General features: G+C 43.5%; 1 protein-coding gene across 5 annotated transcripts in view; it reads right to left on the reverse strand.

The window, feature by feature from the left end:
• Nucleotides 1-18904, reverse strand: part of NEURL1 (neuralized E3 ubiquitin protein ligase 1) — a gene marked incomplete at both ends in the record, with an annotated part of 160779 nt that overhangs the window by 54623 nt on the left and 87252 nt on the right. For all 5 annotated transcript variants that reach the window (XM_080621339.1, XM_080621340.1, XM_080621338.1 and 2 more), the window contains 2 exons: nucleotides 3375-3696; nucleotides 8198-8439. In XM_080621339.1, coding sequence (XP_080477465.1) covers nucleotides 3375-3696; nucleotides 8198-8439 — 564 coding nt within the window. The remainder of the gene's footprint in view (nucleotides 1-3374; nucleotides 3697-8197; nucleotides 8440-18904) is intronic.

Consider the following 18904-nt stretch of genomic DNA (forward strand, 5'->3'; position numbering starts at 1 on the left):
CTGCAAGTTGAGCATGTCAGCAGGAAAGTCACTGTATAAGGGCATGTTTACAGGTCACACAAGCCTGCATCTATGCTGAAACTCATGCCCTAAAACACAGAACATGCATGCACTGAATTGCAACAACCTCCCCATGCAGGCCGTTACACCATGGCAGGAAATCAGCTGAGACCTTGTGGTCAAAGGAGACCAGATTCCTGGGTGAATTGAAGCCTTTTCATCTCTATAACGTGGGTTGCAAGGAGAGCAAGGAACAGCCTCTCACCTGTGACCAAGCATGTTAGCACTGTGAATCTCACTGCTGAAGCCACCTTCAAGGTGGATTTAAGCCAGTATCTCATTTTGACTAACTCCAGCAGTGACAAGCAAGACATGGTCCAAACTCGATTCTGAACTCCCCTTGGCTGAGATGCAGGGGACCACACAAGCCCTTTTACCTGTTTCAGAACAAAATCAAGCAGGTAAAGGTGTTGCTTAAAGGGCTCTGCTTCTGAACATAAAGCAGCTGGACCCAGTAACATCTATGACAGCCACATAAACATGTGTACTGGCAGCAGTAACGACATATGGGTAATTATCAGTAAGGCTGATGCTATGGGTAAAGCTATAAACAGAAGGAAATGAAAAATTGAGGTACAAACCAGCTGTTTCTCTTTCATCTACAGGCGCAGTTTAGTGGTGCCAGAGTGTTGTGCAATGCCTGTGACACTGGGAGAACGTGGCAGGACTGAGCTGGGCAGCAAGGCTGATGGTGTCCCTGAATCACATAACACTGCTGATTTGCCTCTGGCAAACTGTTTAATGCTTCCAAGGCTTTGGACTCTCTTTTGTTCAAGTCTCTATTTAATCTGTAACACAGGAATGGTGACACCAGACCTGGTCCTTCCCCTGCTTTATTGGGTTCCTTATTTTGGCTGGAACTGCTACTCTAGCACAGATAAGCGAAACAAAAACATGAAGTTTTTGGAAGTTGTAACTTTTGGGATCATAAACGCATGCTGTGCATTTCCCTGGAGAGCTGGGATCTTGCAGTGACGCAAGACTTAACTGCTGCACACCTTTGGGCAAGTCTGATTTTGGAAGTGAAGTTACATTCTTGGGAGTTGGGAGGGAATAATTCTGCAATAAACAAAGACTGCCACAAGAAATAGTAAAGCTTTTGGTCAGATTCTTGGGCGAAATACACATAAAAGCAAATGGAGGCAATGCAGAGGTGCAGTATGAGCCTGCGGCACTACAGTCATTTGGAAAACAGTGAAGTTCAGGAACAAGGAACATGGTTGGGGTTGGGAGGAAATAAATCATTGAACTGGAATCTGAAATACTAGGCTCTTCTGTTCAACATACTACTCTAGCATAGCCAGCCTCCATCAGATGCCCTGCCTGCCATATCAGGCTGAATTCAACCATATGTTTGTAGCTAAGCTATGAAATTCATTTGTCAAGTCCTGGGAGTTCCTGGCAAGTTGTCCTGTACTATATGTGTGGTCTGCTACACTAACACAGGCGTGCAGAACATTGCAGTGGGTATGTCTATAGGATCCAAAGGCAACACAGCCGATGATTTCCCTGCTCTGACTTTTAGTGCTGTGTAATAATGAATGAAGATAGAGAGGACTCGAGTCAAAGATATTTCAGTGCAGTTTCTAGGCTTAAAGCCTGCTGAAGACTGCTGGAACGAGCTATAAATACATATTTGAGCTCCATGCCAACTGTGTAAATTCAGAAGCTGCCTGCTTTATTCAGGGACTTTATACCCACCAGAGAGTCCGGAGCCTGTTAGATGAGAGGCAAGTCAGTGGCTGGCAAGAGTCACAGTTTCCTTGTGAAAGGGGATGTGGAAGATGCTAGGACAATGCAGGGGTGGATGATGGATAGGAAATACTTTCTCATGTATTTTGAAAGGAAACACATAATCCAGAGTTATGGGCCCCCATTAATCAGGCCCAGAGGTGCCAAACCTTGCAAGAACAGCCGGAGGACTTGGAGTCATCTGTAAGCTATTCCTAACTGACCCCTTAGCGTGATATTTGCTCAAATTCTAGATCCCAGTTCAAATATCACCACCTTGGCCTACAAACAGTTGCCTAGTGGCTCTGATTCATGCTGATTCACAACTGAAGATAAATCTTTCTGCTCTGAAATGAAAGCAAAAAGCTGCTGAGAAATTCAGTTCCTCTGTCTTGTGCAATCTCGGACCAGTAGTTTTTGCAGCAAGAAGAGATCAGCCCTCTTTCTTCACCTGCTGAGCCCACACCATCTTCCCTGCCATGTAGGTTGCTACAGGCAGTTCTGCCACCATGTCTTTTTCATACATGCAGAAAGGAGGCAGAACTGTCAGAAAGAAGCTCCATGAAATTTTTTGATAATAGCATGAAGATTTCTTTTTAACAGAGTTAAATGACAGGCTGCATGACAGGAAAAAGCCAGGATCTCTCAGCCTAGCAAGATCATCTCATCTTCAGAAGGCCTTTCAGCTCATGAAGGTCAGCAGGTACCATCTAACTTTTTCCATAGTGAAAACAAGACCCATGAAACTACTGTTACATTTAGAAGAGCTGTTGTTTTCCCCTCGGTGACAGTGCAAATCCAACTCTAAGGCTGCATGCTAACACCTCTAGTCCCCCAGCAACCTAGCTGCCACTTAAGTTGGGTCCTTGGAGACTCTTTTCAGTTCTGCCAAGATGTATAAACTCAAATATCCCAAACCTTGACAGCCTGCACATTTGGGGCTTGATCAAGTCCTTGTGAAAACTAAACTATCTCAATTTCAGCTGAGGATGACAGAAGACACAGGCACTCAGCGCTCCTCATCCTCCAACCCCAAATATTTATCCAACTTTCAGGCTCTAGAGGACAAATCTAACTCCTCTGTGAAAGCAGCATCCAGGCAAAACCAGCTACAGTTTCTGCCAGGTAATTTGGAAGATACTAATGTTTCAAATCTTCCCATTAAACCAGCCAGAAAATCATAACAGTGCCATCCAAAAGGATTTATCCATAACACGTAAAATGCATTTCCTCCTTTTGGCATGGGAAAAGCAGCAGATGAGATAAAAAGACAGTTTGCAAGGTATATGCCACACTCCAGACTATGCTCTGACAGAGCAACATCTCTGAGCAGAAATCCACTTACAGATGGCTTCTACTGCTATACTGTAGTGGTTGTTTCTCACCTCCCGCTCATGTTATAGTTATGTGCTAAGTTTCAACCACCCACTGATCCAGGCTGAGGTCATGGGATGCTCTGGGGAGGATCAACTGCTATTTCCCTGCTCCTGTCCCAGCACAGCAAGGCGGACGGCAGCATCAGGCTGGCCTTTCTATGGGGATGGGTTAGCGTCATCCCTGTGTGTTTGGAGCCAGGTACTCACCTAACAGCTGCACTCCACGGGTGAGTCCATAGACATCGATCAAAGCCCAGAGGGGCTCTGCCGTCCTCACCCCACTGAAGAAGAGCATCGCAGCGGAGTCGTTCACCCGATAGAAAACCCGTCCCTTCTTGTCCACCCAGAAAGCTATGATGTTTCCCTCGTTCGCAAACTCTTCTGGCAGAGCCTTGGCCCAAAAACCGCTTTGGGAAACCAAGTCAGGGCAAGCATACTTCGGCAAAGTGTCAGGGTTAATCCTCGATGGATCCTTGGAAGTAAACCCAAGCCGAAGAGCCCCACTCCAGCAGCACTGCTTTTTAGTGATCTGAAAAGATAACAACAGCAATAACAGCATTTGGCACTTGAACATCTGTTTACACACTACAAGCTTTATGTCATCGAGCACAGATGGGCACTGTGCAGATGAGCCCTCTAGATTTAGGAAGCATTTTACCCACTAAACACCACTATAGCTTTTTCAGTTGCAAGCAGTAGTGCTGCATGCTTAGGATGCAGTGTACATAAAAAAAAGGAAAATCAAATCTATGCAGAGAGGTGAAATGTAATTACAGCTGCATGATGACTCACTTCTATTTCTAGGGTAACTCCTTTTGGCCTAAGAATCATCCTCTCACAAAATATGCCAAAAATGGCCATAAGAGCTTTCATCTCAGCACCTGCAGCAGCAGAGCTCTTTCCCCATAGTGCTCACATGATGGGATCTCTTGTGACCTGAGGGAAAAGCACTGGCTCCAGAAGCATAGTCATCACTACAGGGTTTTTCTGGGTTTCCCAGCCAACTAAAAGATGGTCTTACCCCTGTTTAGCTTGTCAGATTGGATGAAATCACAGCCTCACAGCAGAGAACGTGTGTGGGAAAGCACAATTTAAAGTATTTAACTATGTATTTAAATATGCTAAATTAGGAAGCAACAATAGATATTGTCTTATGATGGGGGAAACCTATTTATCAAGATATGTTGCACACATCTACACCCTGCCGTCTAGGGTCAGGAACATCTGTTATAGTTTTGGGGATGGTGTACGTGTCATTTGCACCCTTTAGCACCTGAGAGACATCAGGACAAAGAATCACAGATGGCTCCAGAGTCACTGGTGCTTTCTCACAAGAATCAGTCTCTGGTCTGAATTGGATCTGAGGGGAGCAGGCAGTGGGTCCTAAACAGATGCAGCACATTCAAAACACCAACAGTTACAAGGTCTCTCTTGCCAGGGAAGCAGGGAGTCTTCCAGGGTTAGTATGGTCCCCAGATGGAGATGACACCCTTCAAGAATTTTTTCTCTCATTTTGTTGTTTGAGTATGAACCCGGTGGGAATTGTCCCTCTCAAAGGGATTCAGCCTGTCAGCATCCAGACTATGAACTGAAAGACCTAAGGATGCTGGACCCAGTCATTCGGGGCCAGGACAGCTCTTGCATGACAGTTGACACGTAATTGGTGTTTCTGTTTGTGCACTGAACCTGAAGCAAACATGAGGGCACTTGAGATAGCCCTCTTCCATCAGAGCACTGGCAGCCTCAAGCAATTTCACTCTTGGCTCAGGACAAGACCAGAAACATGGATGGTACCACCTACGAGACATCACACAAAACTTGCTACCTTACTGTAATTTCTTGCTCTGCCAATGTGCAATGGCTCAGATGAGTGGAAGTGCCAGAGACTGAACTGTTCAGGATTGTAGGATTTTGTCCTCAGATGCATGGCAGCAGCCCCTTCTATCCTAATTTGGAAACCCAAGATTTTCACCAAGGGCCTTGCCAAGACATTTTCTTTGGTCTTCTGAATTCTCTTCTAATCACATTTATAAATATTGCATTTTTCTTTCACATGTTTCTTTCCAAGGTAAATCTGGAATGTGTGCCCTTGGGGGCACAACGATCTCACAACGAAGATATTGTCCAAAGCCTAGAGATTTCTATTTATAATTAAACTATTGGAGAAAACTCAGAGCTTCAGTAAAAAGTTATCAACAGAGCTCCTCAGTTAAGCCAATGCTGCTCTTTGTCCCTACTCAGTTCAGCCAAGCACCTAAACTGTTTACATGAAACACTTGAGCACTGACCTCAGTTTCAGGAAACATAGGAAGGTCTTGCTTGTGGGATGGACGTGGGGGTGGCACTAAAAGGGACTGAAGCAGATTTGCTCTTTTGTATGCCTCACCAGGGATGGGATGGGATCATGCATGTTCCCAGTGGAAAGGGGGTGCATGAGGCATGTATGTGACAAACGGGGAATACACACACTCCAAGAAAAAGCCTGGTTTATTTATTGCAGCAAATTTACTGAAAGCCCTAAAAGCTTTTGGGCCTGAGATAAATATGGCCTCATTGTTATTTGTACAATTTACTCTTTCACAGTCTCTTGCCAATACTTCACAGCAATCACAGGCCACATGAAGTAAATATTCGTATGGTAATTGAGGTTGTACATGTTCCATGTATTAATCAGCACCTATAAACAGTTCTCAATACAGCCTGACCACAGGCAAACTAATATCCAAATTAAAATCTAGTATAAAGCCTGCCAAGAATTAGACATAACTGGACAAAGGGTACACAGTTTTGCTAAAAAAGGCAACGGTTAATGATGGGCTAAATTCTCTTCAGCAGCCACTGCTAGCAGAAAAGCTTGGGAGGTCTACTGGGTACCAGAAGAGGAGGGAAACCTGCATCCAAACTACTAAGCTGTGGCTGCTTGCACAGATTCAGGCTTCTGCTCTTTACTGCCTTGTGCCACTTTTGACAACCCCACTCCACTCCCTAGCAGTTCCCTAAATTACATGGAAAAAACATACTGGGATATATATCCTAGAGGCAAAAAAAGGAAATCTGGCAGCTTAATGGCATTCCCAAAGCTGCAAAACAATCTCAGAATAAAACCTGCAATACAAAACCAAATAAATGGTGTGAAATCTCTTGACTTCTTTCCTCTAGTTTTGCAAAGGGAGTTTAGACTTTATAGGACCTGAATGACTGGGTTCATGGTTAGTCTTGCTGGTAAGAAGGTTTCAGATGCCATTTTCCCCAGGCACACACAGTAACAAGGCAATTGCAGGATGGAATTATCAGAAAAGTCAAGGTGATTTTACATTTCCATCTATCCCTAGAGTACAAGTTTTGCTGAAGCCCATTGGTTGCTCCTGTGAGACCTTCCTATGGGACTCAACAGAAGCTCTGCTGATAAATCCCTTGTGCAGATTTGCATGTGTATTCTTCACGTACATTATATACAAGCTAAAATCTTAAAATATACAGTAATAAACAAGTGCGAATTTCCAGAGTTAGCTTGTTTCAGAATGAAGAAGAAATAACCCCAAATCCCCGCCTAAACCACTAAACCCACTCAAATCTTCGGTGGGGTTTTCAAAAATGAAACACTGCTTTCATCTCCACCCAAATAATTTTTTGTGGTTGTTTGTCCAGACTTCTGGCCAACATGGAAAAAAATCCTACTAGGCAATGCGAGTGAGTCCTGCTGGGTTTCTAGGCTGAATAGAAGCAGCAAGAGCTGCACAGGAAGCATAAACCTGTAGGAGGTATTTTCTATCTATGGGCCCAAGCCTGATATCTCTGTATATTTTCAAAAGGAGGCATCTTCCTCATTTCTTGCTGCTTTGCTGGCCTTAAGAGAAGAGGCAGGGAAGGCTGATACACTGCTGTAGGTCCCAGACTCAGTAGACATATGCAGATAAACCTCCTGGAAAATTCCTTGTGCATAAATGAAGGATTTGCAAGCAGACCTTTCATGAGTGCCATCAACTAAAGTTGCCAAAGATGACAACCTACTTTGTGCCAATGAAAGGCATGAAATCAGCTAAGAACAGAAAAATGCAGTCCCACAAACCAGAGGGCATAAAGATCAGAAAGTATCTGTGGATTAAGTTTAAAGTGCCCCAACTCCTAAAAAGTGTTTCAGTTCCTAAGAGAACTGATCAATTTCTTCACTGGGAAGCAGCTGTCATGCTGTCTTAAAGGAGCTGAACTTTCCATGCCAACTGCAGCACAAGGGGTGCTAACTCCGTCCTCCTGGCTGCCACAGACACAAACAAAGTGAAATCAGCCTCTGCCAGCAGGAAAAATGTGATGCCTGCAATGTTCTCTCTGCTGACCTTAATGCTATCAGGCAACTGATTCAACAAAGCAGTCAGCAGACTGCTAGAAAGATCCTTTTCTTATGACTAAGATGACAACTGTGACAGAACTGACTGCCTCTTATCAGCCAAACCCTCTTATCTTCCCTGCTAAGCCTATGAGCAGGCACCTTCACTTCCAGGTCCCTTTCACCTCTTATCTTTTGGCTTTGGAGAGGCTGACTTCCACCTCCATGAGACCAGCCCTCAATGTTTGCCTTGTTTACAGGAAGAAAAGGTCTTGTTGTGGAACTGAATGCATTGACTACTCACCTCACCTCAGTCCATTCATGCAAAGCCTAGAGGACACATTGGCTAGAGAGATTCTGAGGCTGCAGTCTCTCCAAATGACCCATACAACCCTTTTCTCTTGCTGTTTTCCATGCAATCTTAACTTAATCTGCTGCTTCTTTTCTAACATCAAGATAAACTCTTTTGGAGTATGGATTTCCCTTTAGTCCCCAGTTTCTATAGCAGTCTGTACCAATGACTTCAAAAACTGTGGTGACAAAAGCAGAAGTACCAACAAAGACCACAGATCTTTAAGGCCAAGATCAGCCTATTGTGCTTTTCAAAGAAGGGCTAAACATCTGGTGCAAGCACCAAAGCCTGGTACACCCCAACATTTATTCACAGCAGCTTTCACGGCAGTGAAGAGAGGTATCATTTACTCACCTTAAGCCTGACTTGTTCATAAATAACAATGGGCCTGTTGCTGAAGGTAATGGCATTGCAGAAGCTAGCCTGGCGCTTCACTGCCTTCTGTGTTGTGTCCATGATGATCTGGGATCCCTTCGTGTGAGGATGGAAAAGCAGAGGGCTGATGGACAGAGCTCCACACTGCGGGATGGGGAGACAGTGCTTCTGCTTGTGGTGGCATCGGTGGGAGGAAGTTGAAAATGACCCACCTATGGAATCTGAAAGGAGAACGAGGGAAAAAGGGTTTCACATCTGCTTTGAGTAAAGAAAATTTTCAGTGCAAAAATAAGGAGTACTTCAGAGGGGAGCTATAGATAAAGATAAAAGTTAGTCAAATCACCACTTTGTGTGTTACTGCGGGTTTCTAGAGCATCTGGAATAATAAAAGGCTATGAGGATACAAAGGCTCCCATCTGTATAGAATACAACATGGAGATCACAGCCCAGGACTGAAATCACAGGCCGTCATGAGGCCACACATCAGAAAAGGAGGAAGAATTGGCTCCAAAACTGGAGCAAAGCTCATGTGAAGCTGCTGTATCAGAGTTGTCACACTTTGGGAAAAATCTTCCACTTCTAAGGAATCCCACACAACTTGACCTTTTATCTCACTCCTCCTTTGCAACATCAGCTCCACTGATCCTTGCCTCCATGTGTCTTTGGATGCTGTCCTATCCACCCATGCTAAGAGCCAGCTCAGACATATACATTGCTTATTTATACTCAAGCACCACTCAGCAATAACCCACCTGGATTCCTTCACCAACAACCATCCATTTTCCTCTCTCCTCCCTACATGGGAACCTCAGCTGAGTTCCCACGTGTCATGAAGGTATTGATCAACACACTATAATTATGGTGAGGAAAGAGAAGTGAGAGAAAGGCTATGAAGCAGAGAGGAGATTACGTGTTTCTCTAACCAAGGCCCTACACAAACAGTCAACGCACAAACAACACAGTCATGACAGCAGCTTTGTTCATGAACAAATGGATGTGTGAGTTTCTTTTCAGCAGGGAGCCTGCAGCAGTTCAAGCACAAAACAATCATTATACCGAACGCAAGTTGTCTGCTTCCTTTTACTTGTGTGCATATACACACTACATTATGCACATATGTTTTGGGAGGACATACTCATAGATTTGGAAACAGAGTATCAACAGAATAAAGGATTATTCAGTGATAGACTCAGGGATGCAACAAAAGCAAATATGACCTCAACAATGTGCCAATTTGTGCTGTAAAGATACATGACTAAAGAGTATGGTTAAAAACATCTATTCCTCAAACACACAAACTATAGAAACTAATTATATACATTCTTCATGCAAATTAATTTCTGACAGTTATGTCTTTATATAGCTACTATAAAATAATGCTGGCACCTCTAATGTAACTCATTGTAATAAAAAGCCTGGACTTACTCCTCCAGGCCTTTGGGGTAGTTTTAGCTTGTAGCTACATGAAGTTGTAATGGCATATCAATAGGGTGAGCCCGAATAACTACCAACAGAATGTCCTGGTTTCTGAAGAGAGCATTTTAATTCAGCTTCAGCGTCAGTCACTTCGGCCTTCTCACCTCCTTGCTGGTTTTAGCTCCCATTTTCAGCAACAGTATTATCCCTTCAGAACAGAGCAGCAAGGCTAGACAAACAGGGCTGTTACTTTTAAATGCTTTCATTAATGTTTTTTAAGGGACAGATGAACCCACTGGGAGCTATTTGATGCTAATAATCTTGTGGAATACAAGTCATCTTCCTTCTCCTGTTCCCACCACACACAGGAGAAGAAATAAGGAGCTTGACATGGGGAAGGGAAGGTCAGGAGGCAGCAGCTCACATGAGTCTGACATTGGTCATGCTACTGACATGGAGCAGTGCACCCTGCCTCTCCCCACAGCTCAAACCAGGTGGTCAGAAGACAACACAAGCTGCAGCAGCCCTGCAGATAGAACCTTCTGAGGTTATTTCCTAAGGCGTGTTTGATTGGAGCCTGTCTTATGCCCCAGAGAACAGAAAATTGGACTTGATGATCTTAAAGGTCTTTTCCAACCTAGTCAATTCTATGATTATGTATGTAAGATTGAACCCCTTCCAGTATCACTAGCTTTTTTCCAAACCAGATATGTTCTGTACTATCACCATGCTAAGCCCTCATCTTTACCAACACCTTGCCAATGAATTCCTCAGGCTTAATGGCATTTTGCAAAGAAATACTTCCTTTATCATTGCAAACATGATGCTGTTCATCATTACAAACGGTTATGAGTCAGAGCCAGCAAGAGCGGCTGACTTAATCTTTCTCCACTCCACCTTTCCCAGTGGGTCTGGCTGCTCTGTACGGATGAGACTGCTGACAGATGGTCAAAGCAAATCATCCCAGACTCTCTTTTAGCAGAAATTTTTCAGGCCACTGGATCTCCTCATTGCTCATCTCTTAGCTGTCTCTATGTTTCTGCTATACCCCTTTTTATAGGTGGACTAACTAAAAATAAACATCAAGCATAGAAACTTACATTCCTAAATTTTTCACCTTCTATAAGATATAGATGAGGTCACAATGATTTCTGAAACATATTGCATATTGAAGGATATATTCAACTGTCTGAGATAATTTAAAGTCAAGCGCTCAGTAGAGAAACATGAAAAACTCTTTTACTAGTAATTTCTAGTCTTGTTTTATTCAACATATCTTTGATAGGGTGCATGTTGTGTGAAAGAGAAGCTATCAGTGGATATACATTCAATTCATGCCTTCTTTACATCCAGACCTGAATTTTGTAGCTCAAACTTTTCACTGGCAGTCACTCACCAAAGCAAACTTGTGCAGTACAAAGGCACGCACATTTTAACCTGATTGCAAATCTCAGTGCTCTAATTTTACCAGATAACTTGGCTGTGATAGTAGCTGTTGCACCTCTCCGTAGGCCATTGTGCCCTCTTAAAATGCAGTAATGGAGTTACGAAAGCTTCCCACAGCTTCCAAAACAGGCTCTCATAACAACACTGTATGTCCAGAGCACCTGCCAGAGCAGCATTCTGGAGCCATAGGGTCCTGCCTGGCCCCATGGGAAGGATGCCAGAAGAATGCTTATTTGCTGTGATGGTCCAGCACTGCTAAGTGAGAATGGGTCAAACCCATGCCAGACAAGCATCTGCAGGATGACTGCCCCCCATGCAGACAGCTGAAAAACAGAGCCATCATGCACTATGGGAATAGAAGAAACCACTCCAGGATCAGCTTCCATCATTATCCATGGATAATGCAAATGGAGAGAAGACCTCCTTCGTTCTGTCAAATACTCCTACACAGCAATGACTCTTATAGGATGAACATGCTCAGGAAAGGACAAGAAAAAGTCTTCATTTTTAAAATGGGCAGCTATTTAATAATGGGGTTTTGTACTTTACAAGTACTTGGAGATGTTAAAGCAATGAGTCAAATACAAAGGCCTTTGCTCAACTTCTTCAGGGCAGCATGTCCATTCCAAAAGGAGGAGATACCATGCAACTTCAGATGGCAACACAAACCCCTAACACCGGACTTAGACAAGGAAAGGGATACTTTAGCAATACAAGCTGGTGAGATAAATTGCTTTTTTTACTCAGCTGGCTAAAAATAAAATAAATCATCTGCTTAAAGTTTTTGTTCCCACTGGGCTGGACCTGGACTCCAGCCTTCTGCCGTCCCTTGTTTAAACTACTGCACGTTTTGACATCCTCAGCCTTTGCTACCAGCAATACTGGTACAATACAGCTGGAGCCCTTGCAGTAAGTTTCAATTACTTTTTTTGAGTGAACTTCACAAACCCAGAGTTTCAGCTGGCAAGAAGGGTCAAAAGTCCTCCTGATTTCATAGCAACCATGCAAGACTCCATTAACTGAGAGTCTGTCCCAAGACTCCTCCCCTGCCACAGCCTGACTCAGTCACCCAGCAAAGAGGAAGAAATTGCTTGAAATAAAAATTGCAAACAAATAAGTATCTGAAAGAAGTCTGAAATATGACAGCGTGTTCAAGGACACTAAAAGCTTCCCATTCCACAGGATAACACAACTTCCCCCCGACAAGCAGGAGTTGTAACCACATGCCATGACTACGCAGACTGGGATCTCATGACAAAAGTCACAACAGGAAAATCATGCCTGTTTGCAAACAGCTTCTGTGTCAAAAGCTTACAAATCTAGAGATGCACCATGGACCCAGTATAGCTTTCCAAGTTTCATGCTGGAGGTAACATAAAACAGCATTTGCTCACTTGGAAGATTGGAGAGACATCAGTTTTCAATTCATGCCCAGTAATAGATGCTATTTGAACCATTTCTGTCAGTACTAGCTTTGAACCCCAAACACAACCTGGCCCTAATACCATGAGCCCTGCCGAGAGAGTGGCAAAAGTGGTAATGTACCTTTTGCTCTCCTGAGCCACAAACACGTGGGCTGGATCTTCTGAAACCTTTAGTAAACCAAGATGAAGGAGATGTTAACATGAACCACAACGTGAAACAGTCTGAACCACTCAGCCTTCAGTGTCCCACACATAAGCGCATCCTTTCTGTGGCCCTATTTGAGAAAGCAGGATATTGCCCCAAAGGTGCCGCACTTCTCACTCCATGTGCATTAGATGTCCCTGGCCTTCTGGATCTCAAAGCCTGAGCAACATCCATGTACTATATAAAAGGCAGTACTGGATGTTCTCAACGTAGCAAAATGCATCCCAAAGCCTGTTAGGGGTTTTCACCAGAAGTGTCCATTCTCTGCAAACTTTAGGTATAATTTTAAAGGCTTGGGATTTCTTAAATGCTGCAAGAAATGACTGGATTTAAGTTTTTTTAAATGCACTTTTTCCAGTTGAAAAAATATCAATCAGCACAATCAGAATACTGTCAAAACTCATTTCAGACTGAAAAGTAACTGCAAGGTATTTAAGATTAACTTCTTGGAGCATTTGGAGTAAATGGCATTCAGAATTGAAAGAAACAGAAAAGATGACTTCAAAACAGGGGCTAACATGCAGTCACAAGTGGGAACAACAAATCCCTGTGCACCTGGGGAGAAGGAGAGAAGAAGTCTGGGGCTAGTGACAAAGGTGCCTGTTCTGCAGGCTAGTGACAGTGAATAAAGTGGAGAGGGCAAAGCACATTACAAAAGCAGAAAAGGGTTTCAAAACTTTTACATTATCAAAAGAAGACGACAGACAGTGCTTTACCTGGCAAGTGGCCTTACTGTATAAGCATTTAAAAGGAAGGATTCTGAGAAGGAAGAAAAAGAAACCATGTGTGGATGTGGGGAACACAAGGGAGACCTTATCCCAAGGATGCACACATGGTGCGACAGAAAAGCTCTAGCCCTGAAAGAGTACCTCCACAGCCTTTCCAAAGCTGGATGGTTACTAGCAGCACAGGGAGGAAAAAGCCCTCAACTATTAGATGAATGCCTATAAGCCTTTTGCTTTCTGAGGTGGTCCCACACTTTCAAGAATTATCAGTGAAATACAGCATATTTAGTTAAACTGATCCTTCACATTTGTTAATAAAGTTCAGAAGGAGAAAACCATGACGAATTTGTTGTGCTAGGCTTTGCAAATGGATTCTTAAAAGCACATTACAAGATACAGTTTACTAAAAATAAATATTAGCTTAACACTAGTGGAAACTGAAAAAGGGTTGCTAACCTTGTTTTCTCACATGCAGCCTGACCCAGGGCATGTGCACAGAAGAAGAACCATAAATTAATGTAAATTAAAAACAAGGGTTTCTTCACTGCCTTTAAAAATGTTTGCTATTCTTGAACGAATAAGTAATCATCTGTCTCCAGTCTATATCCAACTCTTCCTGCGCCTGTTACGATGGCAACAACCTAATCAGATTGCTGTCACCACAGTCAACTTCTCATCTTGGCATTAAAAGATGACCAGGAGGCAAAAAAAAAAAAAAGCTTTGCTCTTCAACAAAGACCGACTACAGCTTCGCAGGTGTTGGAGCACTCAATGATAGAAATACAACATGTTAATTCTGGAGCACTAAATCCAGAAATGAAATTATGGAACATCTTAGGTTAAACTGTAGTGAATTAGGGACATACCTACAAGGTGGATCTCAGCCAGCAGGTCAGATCTAGCACTCCCATCCAACACTCCAAGTCAAAGCCAAAACATAACTTATTTTTGTCTGTGCTATTTTAGCAGTGACAAGATGCACCAAGGGGGTAGGTTCGCACATAGTGTAAGATTTTCCATTTAAATCGCAAACTGCAAGACAAGAGGCAGGTGCAGACAGACCACATGCACATGAAAGGAGATAATACCAGCCAGGGTGGGGCTTGAAGTTGTGCTTTTCTTCTATTAGCCCGAAAAAGAAAAGCTGTGTTTAAAGTAGCAGATCTGAAAGACAACAGGGGTGGCTTTATAGACACCTATGAGAAACCCCCTCAGTACAAAAACTGGGCAATAGAAATGAGTTGATCCACAATGGATCCATCTGTCAAACCTGACTGGTGGGTGGTAGGGAGTTTTCAGTTTGTGAGGAGCCTTCAAAGTGAAGAAGCTGATTTTCGGTTCCATAGAGAAAAATAAAACTGATGAAAGAGATGCAAAAAGTGACAATAAGGGCAGAAGGTGTTTAACATTCATTTATAATTCCAGCAGAAATTTGGAATAAATACAAGTGTGGCAAGACTCAGTCCATAGCAGAAGAGAGAAGACTGAGGCTTTTAGAAAGAAAAGGGGAAAAGCTGTGTCCTGAAGGTGGAACAGATGCAGGCAGAATCTGCAAGACTCAGGACAGTGATGCGTTTGAGTGGGTTTAGGAGGATGGGCTGAAACAAAGACTGCCATTTCCTCTGCCTCTGCTCAGCAGCATTTGTCCTCCATCATGTGCAGTGCAGTAGCTGTGGAGCAGATATGTGTCCTGTTCAACAGCCGCTCCTCGTGCAGAGCCAATAACTTCCGCAGGAGTGCCAGGGAATTACCTGGGCGTGGGGCTTTTTTAGGAACATCAGCTGAACCCGTGGATTTACGACTCAGATGTGAGGTTTTACGAAGGCTTGAAGAGAATGCTGAGGCTATGGGCATTAGTAAGAATCAGGATGGTGGCAACTTTTATAAAGCTTGAAAAAAGAAGGTAAAAGAGCTGAGGAGTGACAGGAGAATCAGAACTCTGCTCCAGTTATATTAAGCCAGAGTTGTCTGTAATATTTTATTAAAAAGAAAAAAAAAAACAAACAACCCAGAGCAAATATTTAGGTTGGCCAAAGCGGATTTAAGCACTACAGAGGAGAGGTGAATCTGTTCATTGATTGTAGGAAGGATATGGCCGAAATTACACAGAAAGAGGTGAGAAGTTGCTCCTGGGCAGAACCTAGAGGAGACTCTGCCAGATGTGGGAAGGAAGGTGAGGAAGACTCCTGAAATGCAGGAGAGGCAGGAGGAGATAACAGCATGGCAGGACTGAGGAGGGGATGCAAACCCTCACACACGCCAACTCCAGGAGAAGCAATCCAGCTGACAGCACTGCGAGCAGTTGAAAATACCAAGCACCACGAAGGTGGTTGATCATGCCCTTTTTTTCTGTGAAGAAAAGGTGACCTCAGAAGAGAGGTGTGTGAATCTGTACTTCTATGTGCACCTAAGGCTGTTGAGAAAAAAACCCTTTCCCTTATAAATAAATTTTTAAACTTCACATCTTCAGTAATGATGGCTTGTAATCATTAACCATCTCCTGGTCCCTAATTAGGTCCTGTTTACTCAGGACCTCTCACAATCATTCACAGCAATTCAGTCACTGACGTAGCACACCACAGAGGAAGGCCACCGGATCTCTGGCACTGCTCCGCTTCTCCTGGGTGCAGCCCACCCTTTGCAGGCTCCTTCCTCACCCTGCCCCCATGCCAATCCCCCCTGAGCCCCTGTGGGTCACAAGTCCACTAAGCTCATAAGAACAGCAAGAGCGTAATTAAGCAGCCATATGTTCCTGTCTGCTGGGTAAGGAGAGAGGGGGTGAGCAGCCCCCTAGAAAGATGCTGGGCAGCAGCAGGATGAATTCCCCAGGAGCTATGTCCCCCAGGGTCCAGCCAAGTCCATATAAAGGAGATCGAGATCCCTCCGTCAGCAGCAGCTGCTTCTCCCCACACCATCTTCTAGCAGCTCCTCTGACCCACAGGCAGAGCAACTTGTCTATGCCATGTAATTAGTTATTTTTGAAAGCAGCAATACACTTCTGACCTTATTCTCTTTTCATCTTGGTGCATCTTTATTATTATTATTAAGGCATCATATGTTAGAAGTTGTAAGTAGAAAATGAGAAGATCAAAGTAAAAAATGGTGCTCTGGAAGCGTCCAAGATCCCTTTCTTGATTTAGAGTGTTTTTGCTGCAGTGATCAGGTCAGGTCTGTCAGCAGACTAACGAGAAATGTAAAAACATATTTATGTATTCTAACAAAAGAAAGCAAGATTGAGTCCAGTTCTGTTCAAGATTTAAGGATGTTTTAAAAATTCTGTTTATCTTTCTCTTCCAAATGTGCCGTTTGGGAATCTTCTCCTTTGCTAATATCTGATGATTCAAGAGGAGGAGGAGTAACAGCTTGCCCTAGGTGGTGGCTGATCTGTCCATGCTGCAGATGGTGGCACAGAATGAGTTAAAAAAAAAACCCCAAACTTTCCACGCTACCTCCTCTTGATAATCCTTATCTTCCTGAAGGTAAACCGGTACACTGTTGGCCATAAGATTATGTATACTTTGTAAGTTAATTTGCTTCTCTGTATTAATGAATCATTTCCCTGCCATAGCTCTTTTTCCACTGTCTGCTTTGGACAAGCCAGTGAACTCTCCCATCTACCGAATTCCAGTTAGTTACTATTCTTACTGTAGATCAGAACTACGCACAGAGCATTTTACACCTGTATTAACATCACAGAGTTGATGTAATGTAAATTAAGCCTAACTAGTTATTGTAGACATTTAACTAAGACCAGTGCTGCGGAGATTAGGGCAAACAGCACCTCTGCTCCCCTCTCTAACCTTGAATGAGCTCACACAGAGGTAAAGTTCAGCTTCTGCCCTCACCCACATCCTCCTGAAGGTCTGCCAGGAAGCAAAACGGTGCCTCCACATGTGCTCACCCCAGACACCACATCCCCATAACCCCTGACAGAGGCAGGCACCTGAGCTAGAGGGGTTCCAGGGTACAGTACAAGTACAAACCTTGCATCAGTTTTGAACCAAAGCTTTATCTTTACAAGTCAAGTGTTTCCACTCTACACTGCTTTTTCCCTTCCCCTCTTGCCATACCGGGCACAGCTGTGATGAACAGCTAAACTGCTGCCCCAGAGGTAGCCACGTTTGCCTGCACAGCCCACAGTCAGCAGAGCAGCCACTCTCAGAAAGCTCATGACAGTTCACAGTGCAAAAAAGTAGCTACATAGAGCCTGACTGCAAATATTTTATGGCCACATAGTATTTCCATGCTCTACAAATCAATGTAAAAGATGTTTTCTTCTAGGGGCCTCGTATAGACACTGTTTTTAAAATGCATTCTCTCTGCTAAATATAAATCAGTAAGAGTTTTTGTTCTTCCAAAAGATTAACTAGCCTCAGTATTTTGGGATCTAATTCTGGAATACTTGCAGAGGTGCCAGCATTCTCTTCCAATTTAAATACAGTTTAATGGAAAGTCTATCCTGGGCACATTTTCCATGTACAGTGTAATTGCCTGGAAGTCTGAATATTGAGATCTCACCAGAAACAGAAGTAACTGTCAGGGTTAAACTTTAGATATTTTTCAGGACAAGAAGGAAGGTGGGAGCAATGGAGAGCAGGAAAAAAGCAAACATAAGAGTGGTAGACACAAGCAAATGGATTTGTAGAACCAAAATCCAAAAGACGGTAGAAAATGGAGGAGCCTATTGACAAAGCCATGCAAAGAAAATGAGAGCTAGAGAAGCTGTGGTTCTGAACTCAAGCTCTTGAATTAGCTTTGAGTTATACCTGTGTAAAATCAAAGATGTGCCTCTATACTCAAGACACTGAATTGAGCCCAAAGCAGCCTACTCACACTGCATATTTAGAGTATCATGAGCTAAATTAGGATGCTATTCTTTATACTCTCTCTATCACCAGTGGAAAAATATAGCGTCATAAGAGGGTAATGAAGAGCATCTCCAAATTATGCTTCTCATCTGGATCATCAGCTGGAGCACACCCTCCCACTGCTCTACCATTCATCCCAGTGCATGAGATGCAGAACACAGTGGCCCAAAATCTTCTGCTGTTTCTGACCTCCCATATCCTAAGTAAGTGTATTGTTTAGCACAGCTCCCTAATCAGAGACCACCTCTCATCAAGAAAGACAAAAGTCCCAGGCTGGAGACACCATCCTGCCTTCCTTTCTCCAAAAATTTTGGCTCTGCCAAGTGTCCCCAGAATAAGGCAAGTGAACAGTAAGACGCTGGAATAGTGCAGGCTCTCCAACATAGAATAGAAAGCAGGAACGTCTTACGGAGGCAGTATCTGCAAGTATTATGAACAGGCTCTGTTCACAGCTCCCGAGCAGAGAACAATGACTGCTGGAGGGATACCTCTAGAAAGAGCCTGGAACACACTCCAAGACAGGGATAGCACCATTCATCTCACAGCAAACTCTAGAGTTGTATAACTGAAATACCCCTGAGATTACAGTGATTTAACCCTCA

The sequence above is a fragment of the Psittacula echo genome, assembly GCF_963264785.1.
Source record: "Psittacula echo genome assembly, chromosome: 6".
In the NCBI taxonomy this organism is placed as follows: Eukaryota; Metazoa; Chordata; class Aves; order Psittaciformes; family Psittacidae; genus Psittacula; species Psittacula echo.